The sequence below is a fragment of the Diabrotica undecimpunctata genome, chromosome 3 (assembly GCF_040954645.1).
Source record: "Diabrotica undecimpunctata isolate CICGRU chromosome 3, icDiaUnde3, whole genome shotgun sequence".
Classification (NCBI taxonomy): domain Eukaryota; kingdom Metazoa; phylum Arthropoda; class Insecta; order Coleoptera; family Chrysomelidae; genus Diabrotica; species Diabrotica undecimpunctata.
The window spans coordinates 19,989,751-20,007,729 of record NC_092805.1 but is presented as its reverse complement, the minus strand read 5'-3'; the positions used below and the strand labels follow the sequence as shown (position 1 = coordinate 20,007,729).

At 33.2% G+C, this 17,979-nt stretch overlaps 1 protein-coding gene across 2 annotated transcripts in view; it reads left to right on the top strand.

Annotated features, from left to right (window-relative positions):
• The window catches only part of LOC140436525 (uncharacterized), a 100,025-nt gene that overhangs the window by 34,427 nt on the left and 47,619 nt on the right, over positions 1 to 17,979 (top strand). Inside the window, exons 9-11 of one of the 2 annotated variants that reach the window (XM_072525411.1) lie at positions 4,634 to 5,379; positions 9,626 to 10,061; positions 17,307 to 17,521. In XM_072525411.1, coding sequence (XP_072381512.1) covers positions 4,634 to 5,379; positions 9,626 to 10,061; positions 17,307 to 17,521 — 1,397 coding nt within the window. Of the gene's footprint in view, positions 1 to 4,588; positions 5,380 to 9,625; positions 10,062 to 17,306; positions 17,522 to 17,979 lie in introns of both variants that reach the window. The other variant, XM_072525410.1, reaches the window with a different exon arrangement.

Genomic DNA, 17,979 nt, shown 5'->3' with positions numbered 1-17,979 from the left:
GATATTTTTTGATTAGAGTATCCTATCGCCAAAAATCAAAATGCGTTTTAAAAGAATGCAGCTTTCGTATGCACTTTTTGTATTTTATCGCAAATGAAGTCTGTTTCTATAAAGCTGTTCAATAAATAAACTTTGCGGGATTTTTTGCCATTTTTTACGATTCTCGTGAGATCAGTAAAATTTATTACTTTTATTGACCGGTCGTAGAGAAATTTTCCATTGATGGAGACTAGTCTTAAAAAACTATAACATGAAAATTCGATTTTGATTTTTATCACCAAATATGAGGCATTTGAAATATGAGTAGTTTTTTAAATCGTTTGCAATGTGAAAGTTGAAATTCACCGTTTTTAAGTATATTTCAAATGTCTCACATTTGTTGCCAAAATTCAAAACTAAAATTTCATGCCATAGATTTTGAAGGTTAGGTTCTAAATATATTCTATAATAAAATAGAATAACCTATGCAGGAGACGTAAACATTAACAGGTATAGGCTTCTAACAGGGCCGCATTTAGGATTATCTTTTCGTTTTGCCAAAAGTATTATCTTGTAAAATATGAAATTTATATTTTAATTTTGCAAAAATGCGAGACAAAGAATCAGATTGTTTTTAGTTGATATCCTACAATAAGAACCATTTTACAGGGCAAAAAAAAAACAAGAAATTATTTTTTTTATCTCAAAAACGGCCAAAAAATTTTATATACAGGGTGTTTGAAAAAAATATGTTTTATTTATAATTTTTGTTGTAGTTGTTTGTACGATTCCCAAAATAGAAAATCCCACGAACCTGGGATTTTCTATTGTTTCATATTTAAATACATTTAATATTATTTCTTTTACTACAGCGCTAAGAGGAATTCTTGTAGTTCGTTTTCGAGAAGAACTCAATGTATTTTCAACTAATTCATCAGCAGAATAAGTAGACGACATTTTTGTTTTCAAAAACAGTAATCACTTATACAGTTTAAAGTCGTTACACAGATAAAAATAAATACTTAAGTAGTTTTAAAACGCACAACAAATAATTATTACTAGTTTAATATTAACATCCCAATCATAAATTGTCCTTAAACCATCAAAACGACAAAAATATTACTAAAAAATCGGTTCAAAATGCAACACTGCAATACCAAAATAGTAAATCTGGTCCGAGCCTGTATTATTTGCCGACGACGTGGACTAGCAATTTTTCCAGCAAAGTAAAGATGGTTATTTCATTTAGTTTTTTAATATTTTTGGACAATCGTTACTTGCATAATCGTTTAAATTGTTCATTAATTCAATTAATATGATTATTTTTTCACTAACTATGTATTCAGTGATCACAATAATTTATATTCGCTCCGTGCGTGACTGACGAGACATCTACCGCCTTCATCTGACAGTTTTGGACCTCCCAATTTGAGGTTAAACATATGTTAAATAGATACGAAATTGACAACTATTAATAATTAGTTTTTTAATTATATTTTTTCAGTTTATGTACAAAATAAATTTAGTATTAAAAACTGGGTTTCTAAAAATTCATCAACTTTATCTTTTCAACCCCAAACGGAAAAGAAAGGGAAAAATATAGTACTGGCAAATCAAGTTTTTGCATGTGAAAGAGCATGTAGGTATACCATTTGGCAACCTATAAAAGCTACACTTACTATTTTTGCTATTATTAGCACAATTAAATACGCAACATGTATTTGCACCCATTTTTGATAAAATTTATGCGTAAAAAGATCCAAAAGGTCCAATTTTGTCATATTTCGCCGCTACGCACGCTGGCATCGTTTCAAGGTACCCCTACCATGGTCACGCACGGAGCGAATTCTATGCAATAAAAACTAATAATTGAGAAAAGAGAAAAAGTAATAAAGTAATCTTAATAATATACTGTTACTATTGGAACGAATAGATAAATTTTGACATCTTTAACAATAAAATTTTATCTTTGTTTACACGCCCTGCATCGCTTATTGAAATTTAGTATAGTTATGGAAACGCCTTAGTGGCCTGTCAATGAAAGGGATACATTGTATTGTTCTCATGAGAATCATAAAAATGGCAAAAAACCACGTTTATTTATTTAACAACTTTATAAAAACTGAGATCATTTGCGGCAAAATACAAAAATTGCATACAAAAGCTACACTCATTACCTTTAAAACTCATCTTGATTTTTGTCGATAGGACACTCGTATCAAAAGATATTGAATTTTTACCGTCGAGCTGATACAAATTTTATTGAGCATTGATTTCGCGCGCGTAATTGACAGTCGCGGATTGCTTTAATTGTTGTTTCTGAGAGAACGGTTCATTCTACACAAAAAAATACTAATAAAAGTTTTTTTTTTCAAAATGATCTTAGCTACATTTTTTATTTGAAACATTTTTTTCTATGGTGTACAGATTCTTGGTAAATCGAGTTTTTCTGTTTTCCCGCCTCTACGTTGACGGTTTTAGGGGAAAGTCCGGGGGTAAAAGTAGTAAAGTTTTTTACATCTTTTTATCGTCCTAAAATTGACATTTTCGACAAAATTCAATTTGTTCTTTCGATTTTTAGAGGTTCAGTGACATTTTCGTCTCTGAAGACTGGAGTGTGCCTCTTAATAGTATAATACTTCCGAGCACAGCGAATGAAACTAGTGCCAACTGTAAAAGTTGCGGAATCAAACTATCAAAAGAATTAGGAAATAATTGGAAAAGCGCTAATATTTACTGCTAATATTTATTATCCAAGACAGCCGAAACCAGGAAAAGAAGAATGTCTCAAAAAATTGATGCTTTCGAGACATAGGTCTTGGAAATACCAAGATGTTTAGAGTTGCGTACAAAGTGCTTTCTATCTTCTTTATTTCTTCGAATTGTATTTCAATAAAATCTTTGTCTCCATCTTGATCCAAGATATCTTTCGACACCTTTGAAGATTTTTGGTTTGTTCCTGAACAGTTTGCATCAATCTAGATCCAGAGTATCTTTAAACATTCCTTTCTTTCTTCTATTATTGACCAGTATACGCCGGACTTCATCCAGAATTTCTTTGGACACCTTTGAACGTTCAAAATCCACAAGGAAAATAAATTCCTGCAGCTGGCTGTATACCATGTATCACAAAAAGAGGTTTAAATCTTTGTATGTAGGTATATTTAAAAAACCCTTAGAAGGGCTACATCAAAATAACAAACGTTTTCGGAATAATAATTCCATCATCAGGTTAAAAGCAGGTTAACATGCCTGAGCCACCAAAATATTAGGGTAAAACCCTTTACAAAAATTAAAGTTACCAAAAAATGTACATGTTGTTGTTAAAAATGAATGATGTTTAATATTTTATTAGATTTAACTTCAGGCAACATATAACCATGCCTCACGTGAGTACCAGCGTCCGGAGGGTAGACCTCTTCAAACGGACTTCGGCAGCTGGTAACTGGACAGACTAAACAGTCCGTTTGAAGAGGTCTACCCTCCGGACGCTGGTACTCACGTGAGGCATGGTTATATGTTGCCTGAAGTTAAATCTAATAAAATATTAAACATCATTCATTTTTAACAACAACATGTACATTTTTTGGTAACTTTAATTTTTGTAAAGGGTTTTACCCTAATATTTTGGTGGCTCAGGCATGTTAACCTGCTTTTAACCTGATGATGGAATTATTATTCCGAAAAAGTTTGTTATTTTGATGTAGCCCGTCTAAGTGTTTTTTAAATATACCTACATACAAAGATTTAAACCTCTTTTTTGAACATTCATTTATTTATTTCATAATTCATGCTTCTTCGAAACATTAATTTATTTATATTCCTGAAAAATTTACATTGAATAGGACATCTATGGACATTTCTTTGCGCTAGATTATTTAATTTGTCTATTTTTAGTACTTTAGAGACGTAAGTATTAACCACATTTTCAATTTCACAGTCAAAATTTTACCCTTTCGTTTTCATTTTTAAGAGGTTATACTTATTTGTAGGCTTTTCACTGATGATGATCTGATAGGATCGAAAACGTTCATCAAAGTTTCATTGTAAGTTTTTTTAAACTATGGTATACAGCCAATCACTGTGAATTTCCCTTTTAAATTTATTTGTTTCTTTTATTGTCCATTCCTGAAAATTTTGCATTGGATTGAACCAGAACATCTTTGGACATTCCTTTATTTCTTCTATTTGTCTATTTTTGATCAGTTTGCGTTCAACATGGTGGTGTAAAGTGGTGTTTTCCATCAATTATATACCAAGTTATCGACTTTTTAAAAATATTTTTCGGCTTGGTCGAAATAATCTAGATTACTGTACTATATTCTTATTCTTCTTCTTCAAACTATTCTTCTTTTACTAACCAAAAATCATCTTGCCAAAGCACACAAGATATAGGAAAGTTACTATATTCTTATTCTTCTTCTTCAAACTATTCTTCTTTTACTAACCAAAAATCATCTTGCCATAGCACACAAGATATAGGAAAGTTCACAGGAATCGTGCTAAAAATCACCGCACATGGTATTGGTGCAACTTCTGAAAGGCTTCTTGGTGGTATTAGAAATATTTTTTATACTATATTATTTTTAAACGTAGCTCTTTTTTTTAGTTCTAGATATAAAAAAAGTTAAACCTTTTAAATTTTATGTATCAGGAAGAGAATTGACTGATCGCACAAGCATGACTCTAGACTACTGGAAAAAAGAAATAGTCGATGAAATAATAGACACAATTAAAAATAAGACGATTGTAGAAGAGAAACCAAAAGTTGTGCTAATACAAGAAGAAATGACTAAAGAAGAATTATCTGTCATACCAGAAAAAGATGAAAATACAAGAATTGAATCCAATGATATTAAATCTATCAATGATAAAAATGAAAATAAATCCACTTCAGCCGCGATAAAAGACCCCATTCTTTCTGAAATAAATATTCATAGCATTATCAAAAAATTCGACGAACAAAAGTTAAACACACCGAAGAAACCAGTAATACTACCTCGTACTCAAATAAAAAAATCTCCAGAGGTACCACCTAAACCCGAAGGTAAAGTTAAACCAGCAGTACCGCCTCGAAGTGCTACAACCAAACTCAGAGGCAAGCTGGACAAGAGTCACAGCACACCAGCTTATGATCTCTCCGAAGAACCAGAGGTACCACCTATGAATCCATTAGAGAAACCTAAAGAAGTGACCAAAGAGATTATCAGAGAAATCAAAATAGTTAAGGAAGTCAAAGAAATTCGGGAAACTAAAGAAGTTATCAGAGAGGTAGTGAAAATTGAGAGTATACCTTTAGCTGAGTCTGTTAATCAATTAGGAATTCCTGTTGTTGAGATGTCAAACTTGCCAGTTGTCTTCAAAGATGACGTTGTTAACGGAGACGATTTATCGAATGAGGTGAGTTTGTTAATATATATTAATTTAGAGTTGAAGTCGTTGCATAATTAGTATTTTTTTTAGAGAAGCGACACTTAGTTGTTTAACTCATTAGTAGGCAATTTTAGATTTTACGTTTTTTTTTTCAGTCTTCCCATGTGCGCTACGGGACATGGATTTCCCTCATAATTTTCTCCCCTTTCATCCTTTTGATCGTCAGTCCATCGTGTCTCCTCTCCAGTGTCCGTTCCGTCTTTGTTGTTCATCATTCTAACCACGTAGCCTGCTTACTTCCATTTTATTGTTGCTATTCCCTGTAAGCATCAGCCACTTATGATCTTCGCCGTATCTTGCATTTTGAAATCTTGTTTTGTAAAGAAATACCCTTTCAGCCACTCGTCAAAAATAAACTTATTTTACACTTAAATTGTGGCTTACTCTCAATAAAAATAGTAATTGTATTATATAATTTTCTATTTATATAAATTATTTGGTTTTTTTACCAAATTATTAAATAAATCTCATTTTTTGTTATTTTTTGAACTTATATATGTCTATCTTTTTTATTGAAGCAGTTAATCACAAAAGAGTCTCCCGATGTAAAAAGTAAATAAGACTGTAATCTCTCCCATTTCTCTCACCTTAGTCAAAGTTGTCTGTAGCCAATTCTGTCTTATCATGATTAAATCTTAATTTTGGCATTGAAGTCACCAGTTAGCATCAAATAGTGTTTTTGTGGATAACTACTCAAATATCTTATTATACATACAATTGTACTCAGTAGTCGGTACCTAGGTCTGTAATTTAATGGTGTATCATTAATTTAGTTTTAGAATACGGTGTAGACACTGTGATTGGTCACCATGTTTGGTACCTGTTTTTATCTTTTTCTTGTTCCATGTCCATTATCGACCGGTGGATATCATGCCGGCTATCATATTCGCTATCTTGACTTTATTGACAGCAGCTCCAAAATTTAGAGCTGCTACCAATAAAGCGACGATAGCGCGACATGATGTAGTCGATTTTCTGTACCATTCTCTTAAATCAAATGGCTATGCTTGTGGCGAAATTCAATTCCGGAGTAAGCGACTCAATCGGATCTCCGGGAGAAGCAGTTACAAGTCTAACAAAAAGATTAAAATGCAAAGAAGACATCAGAATAGGCACATGGAACGTGAAAACTATGTCACAGGAAGGTAAAATCCATAATGCAATACGAGAAATGGCACACATGAAATTAAATATTGTGGGAATAAGCGAAATGCGTTGGCCAGGTTCAGGAACCGCAAATATCGGGGTACACCGCGTTTACTATTCTAGAACCAAACATGAATTAGGTGTCGGCATTATATTGACAAAAAAAGTGGCAAAATCTGTTGACAACTTCATCTCAATCTCAGCAAGAGTGATGCTCATACAATTGAAAGCAAGACCAATCGAACAGAAGAAGAGGTAGAAGAACTATACCATAGCATTAATCAAGTCGTGAAAAGATTGAAAAGGCAAGACCTAACAATTGTCATGGGTGACTTCAAGGACAAAGTTAGGGCCAGGAAAACATCTGCAGTTGGACCATTTTGAACTAGGAAACCGGAACGATCGGGGAGATACATTGGAGATTTTTGCGGAAGCAAATCAATTAGTAATAATGAACAACTGGTTTAAGCTACACCCAAGGAATTTTTACATCTGGAAATCTCCACAGGATTCTGTGGAAAGGAATATAAGAAATCAGATTGATTACATGCTAGTAAATAAGAGGTATAGAAACAGCTGTACATCTGTCAAAACATCCGGGGTAGACATAAATTCTGATCATATACCAGTTGTAAGTAATTTCAAAGTCATGATGAAGAAGGTTACAAGTAAGTCGATGAAGAAGTATGATGTTAGAAAACTGAAAGATCCCAATGTTCGACTGAAGGTGAGTGAAAACCTCAATACAAACGTGCTAAAATGCAGAAATGCAGGAACTCTAGAGGAAAGTCTGACCATCATACAAGAAACAGTGAGAGAAATAACATTACCTGAAGAAAGATACAGAGAAACAACTACAGACATCTGAAGAAATGGAAATAAAGAGAGGCAAGGCTGCATACTATCACCTCTATTATTTAACGCTTATTCTGAAGAGGTAATTCGAGAAACTCTGGAAGATGAAACAGCCGGCATAAGAGTAAATGGAGTCTTAGTTAACAACATCAGATATGCAGATGATACAGTAATAATAGCCGATAGTTTACAAGACCTGGAAAGACTCATAAGTAAAATAGTAATGTGTAGTAGGGAGTACGGACTCTTGCTCAATATCAAAAAGACGAAGTTTATGAAAATTTGTAAAAACAACCATAACACTAACGAAATCTTGACAGTAGAAGGCCAGCAGATCGAAAGAGTAAAAAAGTACACTTACCTAGGAACACTTATAACAGAAAATAATGACTACACTGCCGAAATCAAAGTCAGAATCGAAAAAGCACGTTCTAATTTTATAAAAATGAAAAAGGTCCTATGTGGCAAAGATTTAACATTAGCTCTTAAAGTACGCCTAACAAAATGTTACGTATACAGTGTACTATACTATGGAGTGGAATCATGGACGTTAAATCTGGACACAATGAGACGACTTAACGCCTTTGAAATGTGGACCTATAGAAGAATTATGAGGGTTTCCTGGGTAGATAGAGTTACGAATAATGAAGTACTGAGAAGAATAGGTAAATAGAAGGAAGTTGAACTTACAATTAAAGAAAGAAAGCTACAGTATCTCGGACATGTGATGCGGGGCGAGAAGTATGGCATCCTGCGACTCATAATGCAAGGAAAGATAGATGGCAGAAGAAGCATCGGAAGAAGACGAATTTCATGGCTCAAGAACCTGAGAGAATGGTTTGGATGCAGCTCAAAACAACTTTTTAGAGCTACTGCCTCAAAAATTAAAATAGCTATGATGATTGCCAACCTTCGTAGCGGAGATGGTACCTGAAGAAGAAGAAGAAGATGCAGATGATACAATAGTGTTTTCCAATACCATAGAAGGGCTGCAAAACTTATGAACAAAATAACGGAAGTTAGAACATATGGATGGGATATAAACACCAGCAAATCCAAGCTAATGATCATCAGTTAAATAGTAATTAATTTAAAATGCCACAAGAAAATAGCTTCAGAACAATAATGATCATCAGCAAGGAAAACATAACCGGAGCAAATCGGTACGTGAGCCAAATGAGAATTGAACGTATCTCACAGTACAACTACTTGGAAACTATAATCAATGAGTCGTGGGATAATACCGAAGAGATTAAATTTCGCATCGGAAAGGCAAAAAGGCATTCTTGACTATGAGCTCTGTGTTCAAGAGCCATGACCTCACCCTAGAAACAAAAATAAGGCTCCTTAAATGTTATGTGTACTCAATGCTTCTGTAATACTACGGAGAATGAACACAACCGCGGATTTGGTCAACATCGAGAAGGGCCGTAAGCTGCAGTAGTTGGGACATATAATGAGAAATCAAGGCAAATATGAGCGACTTCAATGCATTTTGCAAGGTAAAATTGAAGGAAAAGGCGCCCCAGGACGAAAAAGAATATCCTGGCTTGCTAACCTGAGAGCATGGTATAGAAAGACAGCTCAATACAGCTATTCCGTATAGCAACCAACAAAGTCATCATAGCCAGAATGATCGCCAACGTTCGGAATGGACAGGCACCCTAAGAAGAAGATTCTCTTAGATTTTTCGGCCATGATGTTCTTTTACCAGGACCACGTTTACCTTAGATCTTTCCCTGAATGATAAGATGTAAAAGTTCATATTTTTCAGGGTGTCTCATAATGTGATTCAAGTATTCCAGCTTGCGACTCTTTATTATATTGACCAGTTGTGTTGTTTGGTTCAGCCGTTTAAGGACCTCCTCATTTCTAACTCTGTTGACCCAGCTTATCTTTAGTAGTCGTCCGTATATGTTTTTATATATCACATTAATAGATCATTCACATTAATAGATCAACCATTTTGCTCTAAAATTGAGGGAACATTGTCAAAAATTACGATTTAAGGGAAACGTGACAAATTATTTAAAGGTTTTTTCATATTAAACACGCTATATCTTGAGCGATTATATTTCTTTTTTTATTAAAATTAACAGCATCAACTACATATTATTTATTATTAGCGGAATCATAATATTTGTGTAATTCGAATGTTGAGTAAATGCCTTGTTACTAAGTAAAATCATTGTCTTAAAAAAAAACTTTTTAGATTAAAGTATCAGAAGTTCCTCCGAAGCCGCCTCCAAGAAACGTGACTGATCTGCCAAAACCAGCTTACCCAGCCGATTCTCCAAAGCCACAAAATCTGTTAAACTTATCAAAAACACCAAACGAACTCCATCAATCAAAACCTGTGTTCGAATTTCCTGAACCTCCTCCTCCTACCAACTACGGTCAAATGGAGGTAAGGAACGTTGTAGAAGAGAAGGTTTCAGCTAAACATTTTGAGCCGAGGATAATGTCTACGCCTACGGGGAAAGGCCGAATGGACTACGAAAGTGATGCGACATATTATAAGGCTACACCGCCCAGTTATGAGATTCAGAAAAGCGCAAGCGAGACTAAAGTGTCGCCTACGAATAGTATTGTTAAGGGATTGATGTCAGGGAAGAAGGCCGGAAAGAAAAAAAGCACTTTAACAGCAAGTAAGTAATGTTTGCTAGTCTCCTCTTATGAAACAATAGGTCTCCATTGTTGTGAGTTATGTCTACAGAGCAAATATAATTTAATAATATTAATTTACAAAATTAATGAAAATAGAAATTAAAAATTTAATTCAATTTTATTGTTTAAATATCATCAATAATTGGGGAAAAAAGTGCAAAAAATGGAGTTTTTCCTTTAAATTTTTTCGACCTTTGCAATCCAGGGTCCTCAAAAATTATGCTGGGTCCAAAAGTGCCGTCTCCCAATCCGAGGTTGGATATAATCATCACTATCTTAACTCTAGCTACCGCTGCCCTGAAGAGTTCTATTGAACTGCATCTAAACCTCTCCTTTTTCCTATACTTCTGCCTCTTATCTTTCTCTGTATTATCAATCTTAGCACTTTACATAGTCGAATTTTTTTTAAAATATAAAGAAAGGTCAAGCTTTGACTATGGTTACCCTGTACTGATATAGATTCAAGAAGATTATGCGTATGTTTGTACTTAAAATTCTTTATAACCTCCATCATGTATAACAATAAGAAAATATTCTACAAGATAATAATACGCTTGCGCAAAATGTCACTACCGTGGCATGTCCAAACCGAAAATGTTAACATTATTAGTTGCAATGGCCAAATTCCCTCCGAAAATATTTTGTTTAACTATTTGTGTGTAATAAACTATGCATCCTTAACTCATTCGTCATCGGTTTGCATATTGCCAATATTAATAGAATCAATTTATTACACACCTCCTGCAAACTTCTTGAAAAATGATAAATAAAAGACTCTCTTGGTTCCTTGAAAAATACAATATTATTCCCAACGCTCAATCCGGCTTCCAACGTCATCAGTCTACTCTTGACAACCTTGTAGTTCTTCAAACTTACATTTCTCAAGCAATCAACAATCAACATGTTGTAGCAACTATATTTGATATTGAAGGGGAATCTCCAGAAAAGCAATAATCGACAAACTCTCCTACTATAATTTAGATGGCAATATTTTCTCATTTGTAAAGAACTTTAAAGTCCTTACCAATATTAAACTTTCTCAATCTCTGCCTCAAAATCAGGGTATTCCTCAAGGATGTGTAAATAAGTTCCCCTCTATTCATTCTTGCAATCAACGAAATTTCCAGGTCTTTTCCCGCTCCCATCAAATATGTTCAATACGCTGATGACCTAATCATTTACTGATTTAGTCTTTTAGAGCAAAACCAAATTAATACAATTTTCCAGAAGGATCTTCACTCTCTTGCCTCAAATTTTATTCAACAATTCCCCACTATCTGTTGTTAATAAATGTAAAATTCTCGGTTTTATATTTGACATTAGATTAAATTGGAAGAATCACATTTCTGAACTTAAAACCAATTGTTTTAAAATGATGAACGTTCTTAAAAACTCTAAGTCATCTTCAATGGGGTGCTGGTGAAACTACTTTATTAAGCGTTTACAGAGCTTTCATCCGATCTAATCTCGTCTATGGTAGCTTTATCTATTTCTCTGTCTCTCGATCTGCCACAGATTTATTAAACCACAATAGCGCGCTTCGTCTATATCTAGGTGCCTTTCTAGTCCTATCGAGAGCATGTACCAATCCACTGAATCTCCTCTCACCTTAAGAAGACAATCTCTTCTACTTTCATATGCTGCATCAACAAACATACATATTGCCATTCGGCAATATGTATGTTTGTTCGGCAACATGTATGTCGGCAATATGTATTTGTTCAGATTGCCTTTCATCTATCCATTCAATAAATACAATTTTCACTGACTACCCATTAGTTCAAAACATTAATGACATATACCAAAATCTCTCTGCTCACGATATAACAGTCTCTCATATGGCTGCCTTCTCATACTGGGATTACTGGTAATGAAACGGCAGATCATTTTGGCAAAGAAGCTACCAACCATAGTACTGGAGTCACCACTATTCAACTAGATAACGATCTCAAACTCGTTTTCAAAAAGTCAGTTTAGGATACTTGGCAAAACTTATGGCAAAAAAGCAAAACAACTCTTCATGAACTCCAACCGTTTATTGGTCATCTCTCCTTGAACTTTTTAACTAGAAGAGAAGCGTCGATTATTAGAAGACTCCGAATCAATCACACCAAACTTACCCATGGTTTCTTGATATCCTCAGGAACTCGTCTAACTTGCCAGCATTGCAATGCTTACCTGACTGTAAAATACATCCTCACCTACTGCAAACAATTCACCAACCTGTATAAAGCACTGGACTTAAAACCAACTCTTAAGGAAATGCTCAGCAACCCTACAGAGATCACGAAAACTATACAGTTTTTAAAAACTGCTCAACTCTACCACAAGATTTAACCTAATAGAAATTGAAAGTGATATAATTATTATTTCTTTGCGTTATTTATTATACCGGGTGGTCCAATAAGCCGATCTCTCGGCTATATATCAGAAACTATTCATGTTATAACTTTAGGAGAAAAAATTCCTTAGTAAAAGTGGCCAAGAGAAATCGCTGGAAATAACTTTCAAGTTTCTGGGTTAACCGCTAGGGGGCGTAACCTGTGAAGAAAACTTTGAAAACCAGTTTTTTAGGAAATATGCCCAATTATACCAAGTGTTAAATAAGTAAACCAGAAAAAGACCCAAATTGTACACAAAGTTGTTCAAGTACTTTTTTTTTATTTTTTCAAATAAAGGGTGGGGGAGAGTGGGAAAGTATTTGTGGATAAATACCTATAACTTTGGTTTGGATCAACCGATTTTAACGAAATTAGTGTCATTAGAAAGAATGTCGAAGATTTAATTTACATCTACTATAAAACAATTGCATTTAGTTTTAATTGTCATAGGTAGAGAGTACTTTCGAATAGAAAAAAATAAAATTTGTTTTTCTTTAAAATGTTTAATAGAAACACCTATTTATTGTAAATTATAATGGAACTGGATTAAATTCGTAACAAAATGGCGCAAACCGCATGTTGATAGCTTTTGTCGAACTCGAGATATGAATAAAAACGCATAAACATAAGTAAGTATAGTATTGACTCACCCTTTATTATAACTTAAAATTGAATATGTGAAAGATCATACAAATATCTCGATCATTAAAATTTAATTTCCAATTAAATGTTCAAATTGTTTTCCATCGTTGTCCACACAAAGATGTAATCTTTCGCGCGTAGACATAACATCTGCTCTAATCTCAGCTACTATTTATTGCGTTTATAATGCACTGTTTCATGTCATCTTGCGTGGTTGGTCGAGTTTGGTACACTAAGTCCTTCAATCTTCCCCACAGATAAAAGTCCAGACATGTTAAGTCTGGAGATCTAGCTGGCCATGAAAATATACTTACCCTTCCAATCCATTTATTTGGATAACTTGCTTATAAATAATCACGAACTCGTCTGAAAAAGTGCGCAGGACACTCGTCATATTGTAATATCATATCTCTTCTTGTTTGTAAGGAAATATCTTCCAATAAAACACGCAACTGATTTTCCAGAAAATCCAAATATGTTTCACCATTTAAAGTTCTATCAAAGAAATATGGACCTACTATCTTTCCATCGACTATACCACACCAAACATTAAGACTCCATCTATCTGGAACCTGCACCTCATGTATCCAGTGCGGATTTTCTTCGGCCCAATAATGCATATTATGCAGATTAACACCACTCGCACTATTAAACGTAGCCTCGTCTGTCCACAAAATCTTTGACATGATATGCGGTTGTTCTTCTAGCAGACCTAACATCCAATTGCAGTAATTCAGCCTTGCATCAAAATCTCTCTCATGTAAAGCTAGGTGGAGAACTACATGATAAGGATTCAGTCTAAAAGACAGAACAACAAATATTGGTGAAAAAGAAACCACTATATTTACTAAGACTCAAAAAATCTTAAAAAATCCACAATTGGTTCACAAGATAAATCGTGCATAAGTATTTTTAAGAAACGGATAAAAGAATAAAAGCGTCCTGTTGCCGTTTTTATCGGAATATTAAAATAACAGTTGAATTTAAAGTTTAAAGGGAATTCCAAGTTTTTGACCTAAACGTTCACTTTATAATATGAAAAACCAACCTGTGATGTTTTAAAATCCTTAGAACAGTAGTTTTGGGTATGTTTAATTCTTTATAGATTTGCCGACTACTTATATGTGGATTCTGTTGAATTAAAGCAAGACCATTGATTGAATTATCTTCAGTCATACCTCTACTACGTCGTTTAAAACAAGGACGATGAAAACTACCAGTTTCTCTTAATCTTCTTGCCTTTCTTTCAAATACTTCTTTGCCATAATGTCTCCTGTCAGGATATCTTACAGAATATATACGTGAGGCAATAGCGGCATTTTGGTGAAATTCGAAATAAACTCCGATCATATCATACAATTCTGCATTTGATATACTCATCACGAATTATTAGTACTGATAATTAATTACTAATATTACCAATATTAATATCTATTGAAAAAAGTGCACTCTTCAATTCGAATTATAATATAACACTTCTTAACAATGTTTTGACTCCTGTCAATAAATAAACAATATGAACTCCCCGTCAAATTCATTGTCCTAGCCTACTTAGTTTCGAAAACACTATTTTTAATCATATGAAATAACAATGGTCAAAATAGGTATCAACATTAAGATTCTTCTGCTATAAAAAAAATTTGAAAATACCTACTGACTTATTTTTTAATAATTTATAATACAGGGTGGGTCAATACTATACTTACTTATGTTTATGCGTTTTTATTCATATCTCGAGTTCGACAAAAGCTATTAACATGCGGTTTGCGCCATTTTGTTACGAATTTAATCCAGTTCCATGATAATTTACAATAAATAGGTGTTACCATTAAACATTTTTAAGAAAAACAAATTTTAATTTTTTCTATCCGAAAGTACCCTCTACCTATGACAATTAAAACTAAATGCAATTGTTTTATAGTAGATGTAAATTAAATCTTCCACTTTCTTTCTAATGACACTAATTTCGTTAAAATCGGTTGATCCAAACCAAAGTTATAGGTATTTATCCACAAATACTTTCCCACTCTCCCCCACCCTTTATTTCAAAAAATAAAAAAAAAAGTACTTGAACAACTTTGTGCAGAATTTAGGCCTCTTTCTAGTTTACTTATTTAACACTTGGTATAATTGGACATATTTCCCAAAAAACTGGTTTTCAAAGTTTTCTTCGCAGGTTACGCCCCCTAGCGGTTAACCCAGAAACTTGAAAGTTATTTCCAGCGATTTATCTTGGCCACTTTTACCCAGGAATTTTTTCTCCTAAAGTTATAACATGAATAGTTTCTGATATATAGCCGAGAGATCGGCTTATTGGACCACCCGGTATATTGAATAATATTGTCCCCACACAAATAGCCATCGTTGTCGAGGTACTTTATGTAAAAAAAAATTATTAAAAATTGTCCATCATTTTCAATAAAAATAAAAATGTTTTAATGGGCAAAAGTAATATTTAATAATCGGGTAATCCGTCTATTCGGTCATAAATCTTGTAACGGTTATTTTGCCTACCACATAGGGTATTACTATAGGGCGTTGAAAATTGGGGTGGAGAATTATTGGGGTGGAGATAGGGCAAGCAAAATAAAACGAAACTGTTGCGAACGGCTACTCAGGGTTAATTTGGAGAACTGGGTCGTGGATAAGTGAATGGCAAGGGGGCTTGAATTGGGCAACTACAAAAATGAAACAAAGGGGTACTTACATGAGTCTCCTGGACAAAGGTTTACTTGAAGAAAAAATTTACACATTTATTGTTATCTCACCACAAACAGTTACAAAAATAAATAATAACAATAAAATACAAAATATCAAAAACAAACTTACTATGTTCTATCAGTTTACAAACTCTTGAAGTTGGAGATGCTACAAGAACTTACAATTGTTACTGGGCGATAATTTGTAGCAGAAATAAATTATTACAAATAAAAAATATCTTTTTAAGTGAAACCACGCATAGAGGTTATATATTTCTAAAAAAACAAAGCAAAACAATATATGTACAATATAATAGCAAGTACTTTTCTCAAATTTCCAGATTTATATAAATCAACTTTTGATTATATTTGATAAGTGTTTACATTATACTAAGTGAAAAATGTAAACAATCAGGTCACTACCATTGCAGAGAAATTCTATCATTTGAGTAATAATTGAATCCTCTATTCAGTGCTTATTACTCATGTACACATGCTACTGAGAATCGGCAAATTTTTTTCAACTGGTATTGCTTTAGAAAAGTGTACAAAATACAGAATTGTCACTACCGTGGATGTCACTACCGTGGCAAATAAATGCAAAATGTATGTAATATGTTATAATTAATAGACACAATTGTTAGTATTTTCTTGATGTTATGCCCCCTAAAAAAATAATTACCTACAGCGCTGATCAAGAAATGCAAAAAAAGTGGCCCTGAGCAAGGTTTAAAAAAACTTGAAAAAAAGAGATTATTATTTAAAAAAAAATGTTTTGAAAAAATGTCTATATATTTTAAATTACACATAAATCCATTGGTTAGTCCCAGACAAAGCGTATCGTTGTTAATAATTCTAGCATTTGTTTGCATTTCGGTTTATGAAATCCTCTCCATATTTTCCTGTATAGTACTTTTCATCGCAAAATAGTGTCAGCCATTTTTTTCGTACAATTTTTTGTAAACAAACATGTTAGGTTAGGTTAGTAATATAAATAACAATAAAGTGCATGTGAACACATAAATTAAGACAAAAAATACCAAAGAAAGTCTAGGTTATTTCTTCATTAAATAAAAAATATTTATTTAATAAATATGTCTTTATAAACTTATAAACCAGTGACTTATGTCGTATAATATTGTTATTCGTCATTGGTCAAAACTGTACGAAAAACATGGCGGCGGATGAAAAGTCTTATTGTTCAGACTTCTGTTTGAATCTGTTTTGATGTAAAATAAACAGAACAATCAACAAATTAATAGAACAAGTTAGTATATTTCGCAAAGGCAGACAGCTGCACTAACCGATTGCAGAATCCTGGTATCATTTTCAACTGTTCTAGAAGCTTCTGTGTCCATTAAACAGCAGATAAGATTCTTGTCTGAATCTTTCCCTTGTTTCAACGTGGACTGACAAAAAATCCTGTACATTGTCTTTGCATCTGTTTCTCTGATTTCGTCAATTGCATCTAAAATTATTCCTCTATTATTCTCCCCTATTTTAGAAAGAAGAAAAGTTACTGTAAACGATCTTAGCCCAGCGGATATTCAAGGATATTTATTTCAACGATTAAGAGGTAAACATAACCAGAATGTGCACTGGGAGAAGAGATGGTTTGTATTGTTGGGAAGTTGTTTGTACGGCTTTAAGGCGAAAGAAGATCCCAAAGCAGCCTGCCTTATTTTTCTGTCAGGGTTTACAGTTGCCTTGGCCAGTGAAGTAAGTATTTTTATGCTTTAATTGTCGTCATAGTTAAAAAAACAATGTCAAATTCGAGTTTTTGTAATTATTTGTACATAATCACTTGAAACGTATAATGCTTGTGACATGTTCTAGATTCGGATGTAGAACTCTTCTACAGTGTGTTCGCGGATGTGGTGTCGCAATATGAGGAACTTTTTATTTTTAGCGAAAAACTTCATTCTTGATCAAAAAGTTTATTTGTTCAAACACCCCATAAAATGAAATAAAATTCGCGTATAAATAAAAAAACCAAAAACAAAAAAAAAAACGAGAACATAGTAAGTGTGTATAGTGTTTGTGTTTAAATAGAATAGTACAATGTTTTGTTACATCCAAAATTATTTTTATTTTGTTTTTGTAGAATTTTATTTTGTTTTATAGGATTTTAGTTTGTTTTGTTTTATACTGTTTAAGTGTTTTGTTTATTTTATTTA